Genomic DNA, 6283 nt, shown 5'->3' on the forward strand with positions numbered 1-6283 from the left:
GCAGGGTTCCACACATGCTCCGTTGCACCTACGTGCGTGGTCTCACACGTGCAGAGTTGCATGCATGCACAAGCAGGTGCATGCGTGGGTGCACCCCCATACAGTTGCACATGCGTGCGTGCTTGCACACACACACCATTGCATACAAGGAGAGACTACATGGTTGCACACGTGCACTGTTGCACGTGCCTGTGTGGTTTCACTCTTGCACAGCTGCACAAATGCACAGTTGCGCATGCAAACACGCACGGTTGTGTGCACGCCGAGCTGCACACATGCACAGTTGCACACAGGGCTGCAGGCGTGTGGGGTTGCACCCACGTGCGTGCATGCACGCGGCCTTGCACGTGTGCGCAGTTGCAAGCATGCACCGTTGCACATATGCACTCCATGGTGCTTGCACGAGCGTGCGCGGTTGCACGCGCAAGTGCCTAGGCCCCCCCACCCCCCGTCGCCGTTACCCCCCGCCTTTTGCAGCAGCCGTCGGCAGCGTCTGCGAGAGGAACCCCCAGATCTGCGGCCCCGGGCGCTGCGTCCCCCGTCAGGGCGGCTACACCTGCCTCTGCCACCCCGGCTTCTGGCTCAGCACCCAGGGCACCCACTGCATCGGTGAGGGCAGTGGGGGGGGGAGTGTGTGTGGGGGGAGCTCCAGGCTGATGGGGACACGATGGGCCCTGTCCATCCGTCTGTCCGTGCAGCCACCCACCTCTACGTGCACCCACCTCTCCTGTCTAGCTCTCTGGGCACCCATCCATCGCTCCATGCGCCCACCCATCCCCCTGGGCACCCACTCACTGCCCCCCCCCATCCCTCTGGGCACCAACCTCTCCATGCACCCATCTGTTTCTCAACGCACTCACTTCTCCCGTCTATCTCCCCATACACCCACCCATCTCCCCAGGCACCCACCCATCTCTCCATGCACCCATTGCTCCATGCACCCACCCATCCTTCGGAGCACCCATCTCGCCATGCACCCACCTCTCCATGCACCCATCTATTTCTCAGTGCACCCACCTTTCCATGCACCACCCATCCCTCTGAGCACCCACCTTTCCAAACTCCCACCTCTCCACGCACCCACCTTTCCATCTCTCCACGCACCCACCCATCTCTCCATGCACCCATTGCTCCGTGAACCCCCCCATCCCTCTGAGCACCCATCTCTCCATGCATGCACCCACCTCTCCATGCACCCATCTCTCCTATCCACCTCTCCGTGCACCCACCCCTCCTTGCACCCACCCACCCACCCTGTGCTCTCCCCAGACGTGGACGAGTGTCGGCGCAGCCCCCGGCCCTGCCCCAATGGTCGCTGTGAGAATTCGGTGGGGAGTTACCGTTGCCTCTGCTCCCCCGGCTACCGCCCCAGTGCCGCTGGCACTGACTGCCAAGGTCAGTGGGGACCCTGGGTGCCACCCACCTGGACGCCAGGGTCCTTGGGTGGCCTGAACCTGGCCCGTGTCCCTGCAGATGTGGATGAGTGTGCCCAAAGCCCCCCACCCTGCACCCATGGGCGTTGCGAGAACCTGCCCGGTGGTTACCGTTGCACCTGCCCCGCTGGCTACCGGGGGACGGCGCCGGATGAGCCCTGCCAGGGTGAGTGGGGGGACGGGGGGGGACAGGTCTGTGCCATGATGGGGGGTCGCCGTGGTGTGGGGTCACCATGCCATGGTGTCAACGTTCCTTGGGATTGCCCTACCATAGGGTCATGGTGCCATGGGGTCAACGTTCCTTGGGATCGCCCTACCATAGGATCATGGTGCCATGGGCTCACCATGAGATGAGGTCACTGTGCCATGAGGTCATCATTCCATGGGGTCTCCGTGCCCTGGGGTCATCAAGCCATAGGGTGACTGTGCCGTAGGGTTACCATGCTATGGGATCACCGTGCCATGGGGTCACCATGCCATGTTCTCCCGGTGCAATGAGTTCACCATGCCATAGGTTCGATATGTCATAGGGTCACCATCCCATGGGGGTCAGCAGTCTTTGGGGACACTGGCCCATGGGCTCACCATGCCAAGGGGACACCATGCCACAGGGTCACCATGCCGTGGTGTCCAGGTGCAATGGAGTCACCATGCCATGGGGTCACCTTGCCATGATCTCCGCATGCAATGAGGTCACCATGCCATGGGGTTACCATGTCTCAGGGTCATCATGCCATGGTCTCCCTGTGCAATGAGGTCACCATGTCTTGGGGGTCATCATGTCATAGGATCACCGTGCCATGAACTCACTATGCCATGGGCTCACCATACCAAGGTCTCCCTGTGCCATGGGCTCACCTTCCCGTGGTCTCCCTATGCCACGGTCTCCCTATGCCATGAGATCAACGTGCCATGGGGTCACCACACCACAGGCTCACCGTGCCAGTACCCCAACCTCTCCATCCCACACAGATATCGATGAGTGCGAGAACCACCTTGCTTGCCCTGGCCAAGAGTGCATCAACACCCCGGGCTCCTTCCAGTGCCAGCCCTGCCGTGAGGGCTTCCAGCTCCACCGCAGCCGCTGTGCAGGTACCCTCACCCCGTCCCCCCTGCAAGGAGCACCCCAAAATCCTACCCGAGACCCCTCCGTAACCCTTTTGCCCCCCCAGATGTGGATGAGTGCACAGTGGGTTCCCCCTGTGGTCCCCACGGCCGCTGCACCAACACGGAGGGCTCCTTCCTCTGCGAGTGCCAGCGCGGTTACCGGGTGGGCGCCGGCGGTGGTCCATGCGCAGGTGAGTGGGGACCCTCGCAGCATCACCACATGTCTCCCCCCACCACTGTCGCCTGCCCTGACAGCGTGGCATGCCCACAGACGTCAATGAGTGCCTGGAGGGCGACTTCTGCTTCCCCCACGGCGAGTGCCTCAACACCGAGGGCTCCTACACCTGCCTCTGTGCCCAGGGCTACACCAGCACCCCCCAGGGCACCGCCTGTGCTGGTGGGTGACACCCGCACCCCCCCCCGCCTCTGCCCAACATGCTTACCGTGCCCGTCATGGTCCCCATACCCATCCCAGTCCCTCTGCCCATCCCAGTCCCTGTGCCAGTCATAGTCCCCATGCCCATCCTGGTCCCCTGTGCCCCTCGTAGTCCCTGTGCCCACCGTGAGGTACCTATGGCCATCCCGGTCCCCATGTCCAATGCCCATTCCGCTCCCCATGCCCACCCCAGTCCCCATGCCCATCCTGGTCTCTTGTATGCATCCCAGTCCCCATGTCCCCATACCTATCCCAGTCCCTGTGCCCATCCCAGTCCCCATGTCCCCACACCCTTACCGGTCCCCGTGTCCCTATACCCATCCTGGTCCCCATACCTGTCCCCATGCCAAATCCCAGTCCTCATGTCCCTATACCCATACTGGTCCCCACACCTGTCCCAGTCCCCATCTTCCCATGCCCATCCTAGTCCCTGTGCCCATCCCAGTGCCCATGTCTCCATACCCATCCTGGTCCCCATCCCAGTCCCCATGTCTCCATACCCATCCAGGTCTGCATACCTGTCCCAGTCCCCATGTCCCCATGCCCATCCCAGTCCCTGTGCCCATCCCAGTCCCCACGCCCCTCCTGGTCCCCATGTCCCCATACCCATCCTGGTCCCCATCCCAGTCCCCATGTCCTCATGCTCATCCCAGTCCCCGTGCCCACCGCGGTTCTCCTCATGCCCCCCATCACCCCATGTCCCCCCCCGGCAGACGTGGATGAGTGCCAGCGCGGGGGTGTCTGCGAGGGCGGCCGCTGTGCCAACACCGACGGCTCCTTCGAATGTCACTGCCCGGCGGGTTTCCGCACTGACGCCGACAAGGCCCTGTGCCAGGGTGAGGGGCTGCAGCTGTCCCCAGGGAGGGACTGGTATCCCCCCCAAGGGGCTGGCATCGAGGGTGGCTTGTCCCCGCAGACGTGGACGAGTGCCAGGAGTATGGTGCCAGCCTCTGTGGTGCCCAGCGCTGCGACAACATCCCCGGTTCCTACCGCTGCGTCACCGACTGCCAGCCCGGCTACCGCGCCGGTGACGGCGGGGACTGTGTCGGTGAGTGCCGGGGTGGTACTGGGATGGACATGGGCAGTGAGACGGGCATGGGCACGAGGGTGGGCATGGGGACTGGGATGGGGACTGGGGTGGGCATGGGGACCGGGATGGACGTGGGGACTGGGATGGGCACTGGGACTGGGATGGGCATGGGGACCAAGGTGGACATGGGGCTGCTCCTGGCCTGGAGCCGGGGCATCCCCGGTGTCCCCAGCCTGCCGTGCCCCCCGGCTGGCCCTGGGGTGTCCCCCCTGTCCCCGCAGACGTGGACGAGTGCCAGGAGTACGGTGCCAGCCTCTGCGGTGCCCAACGCTGCGACAACATCCCCGGTTCCTACCGCTGCGTCACCGACTGCCAGCCTGGCTACCGGCTTGGTGATGGCGGGGACTGCGTCGGTGAGTGCCAGGGTGGGCAGCACTGGGGGCGTTAGGGGACCATGCCATAGGGGATGGGGACACCGTGCCATGGGGCTCAGAGGGGCAGAGGAACCATGCGATGGGGCGCAAGGTTGCAGAAGAACCATGGGGGACAGCAAGGACCATGCCATGTCATGGGATAGAGTACAAGGAGGTCCATGCCGTGGGGCACATCGAGCCCCATGCTGCGGGGCACAGGGCTACCGAGGGCCAACCCCACGCTGCGCAGAGACGCAGAAGCCCAACACCAGGGTGGGCTCAGCACCACGCTAGGGTTGTGGGGTCACCCACCACAGACCATCCGTCCAAAAAACATTCCCACCCCCTTTCTCAGATGTGGACGAATGTTCCAACGGGACCTTGTGCGGAGCCCACGCCACCTGCCACAACCTCCCCGGCTCCTTCCAGTGTGCCTGCGACCCGGGCTACGAAACCGCCCGCCATGGCCACCACTGCGTGGGTACGGCCGGGGGACCTGGGTCAGGGTTGACGATGACACCTGGGGACCCCCTCCCCCGCCCCAATCTAATCTCGTTTCCTGCAGATGTGGATGAATGCGAGACGTTACGGGGGGTCTGCGGGGCTGAACGCTGCGAGAACGTCGAAGGCTCCTTCCTCTGCCTCTGCCCCGACAGCCGGGATGAATTTGACCCTGTGACGGGGCGTTGTGTCCCCCCTCCTGCCCCCCAAACCCCTCCCCAGCCCCCCGGCATGGCCGCCTGTTTCAGCAAAGCTTGTGGGGTGCTGGCACCCAACGTCACCCAGCAGCAATGCTGCTGCAGCCTGGGCTGGGCTTGGGGCACCCAATGCCCTGCCCAGCCCTGCCCGACCCCCGGCACCGGTAGGACCCCCCTGGACCCCCTCCTCAACACCCCAAAGCCCCGCCACCCCCCTGGGGTCCAGCCCCCTCAGTTGGGGTGTTCAGCCCTTGGCGTGGGCGTGCTGGCGGTGTCATGGGTTTGGGGCGGGGGCAGGAGGGGGTGCGTGGGCAGGGATTGGGGTGCGTGGGCAGGGGATGGGGTGTACGGGCAGGGATCAGGGTGTACAGGCAGAGGAGAGGGTGTACAGGCAGGGGGGGGGGGGTATGGGCAGGACCCATCTTGGTGACCACATCGTCTGTCCCCCCCCCAAGACGATCACCTTGCCATCTGCCCGCATGGGCACGGCCGAGCCCCCACCGGCCCCCAAGACTCGCCGGCAGGTGAGTGCTCCCCCCAACCGGGCCTGGTGCCCACTGGGTTACCCCCCTCTCTTTGGGGACCCCCTGACACTGCCCGTACCCCCCAGATGTGGACGAGTGCCAGCTCTTTGGGCCCCAGCTCTGCCGGGGGGGGGTTTGCCTCAATGCCTCCCCCGGCTTCAGCTGCTATTGCCCCAGCGGCTACTACTATGAGCAGGAGCACCTGCAGTGCGTGGGTGAGACCCCCCCCCCTCCTGCCTGCACCCCTGCCTGCACCCCAATCCCTGCCTGCACCCTGACCTCTGACTACCTGCCTGCACCCCAGTTCCTGCCTGCATCCCCAATCCCTGCCTTCACCCTCACCTCTCCCTGCACCCTGACCCCCTGCCTGCACCCCAATCCCTGCCTGCACCCCAATTCCTGCCTGCATCCCCAATCCCTGCCTTCACTCTCACCTCTGCCTGCAACCTGACCCCCTGCCTGCACCCCAATCCCTGCCTGCACCCTGACCCCTTTCGTGCACCCTGACCCCCTGCCTGCCCCCCCTGCCTAACCCTCTGCCCCTCTCCCCCCCCCAGATAACGACGAGTGCGGGGCAGAGGAGGCAGAGCCCTGCCTGGGGGGTCGTTGCGTCAACACGGTGGGCTCCTACTATTGTTCCTG

At 64.8% G+C, this 6283-nt stretch overlaps 1 protein-coding gene across 1 annotated transcript in view; it reads left to right on the forward strand.

The window, feature by feature from the left end:
• Nucleotides 1-6283, forward strand: part of SHKBP1 (SH3KBP1 binding protein 1) — a 15899-nt gene that overhangs the window by 7902 nt on the left and 1714 nt on the right. Inside the window, exons 17-30 of the mRNA XM_010567197.1 lie at nt 478-609; nt 1270-1395; nt 1474-1599; nt 2406-2525; nt 2606-2731; nt 2812-2937; nt 3690-3812; nt 3893-4024; nt 4288-4419; nt 4775-4900; nt 4985-5107; nt 5573-5641; nt 5728-5856; nt 6199-6260. Coding sequence (XP_010565499.1) covers nt 478-609; nt 1270-1395; nt 1474-1599; nt 2406-2525; nt 2606-2731; nt 2812-2937; nt 3690-3812; nt 3893-4024; nt 4288-4419; nt 4775-4900; nt 4985-5107; nt 5573-5641; nt 5728-5856; nt 6199-6260 — 1652 coding nt within the window. The remainder of the gene's footprint in view (nt 1-477; nt 610-1269; nt 1396-1473; nt 1600-2405; nt 2526-2605; nt 2732-2811; nt 2938-3689; nt 3813-3892; nt 4025-4287; nt 4420-4774; nt 4901-4984; nt 5108-5572; nt 5642-5727; nt 5857-6198; nt 6261-6283) is intronic.

Source organism: Haliaeetus leucocephalus, unplaced genomic scaffold, assembly GCF_000737465.1.
Source record: "Haliaeetus leucocephalus isolate CR32 unplaced genomic scaffold, Haliaeetus_leucocephalus-4.0 Scaffold227, whole genome shotgun sequence".
In the NCBI taxonomy this organism is placed as follows: domain Eukaryota; kingdom Metazoa; phylum Chordata; class Aves; order Accipitriformes; family Accipitridae; genus Haliaeetus; species Haliaeetus leucocephalus.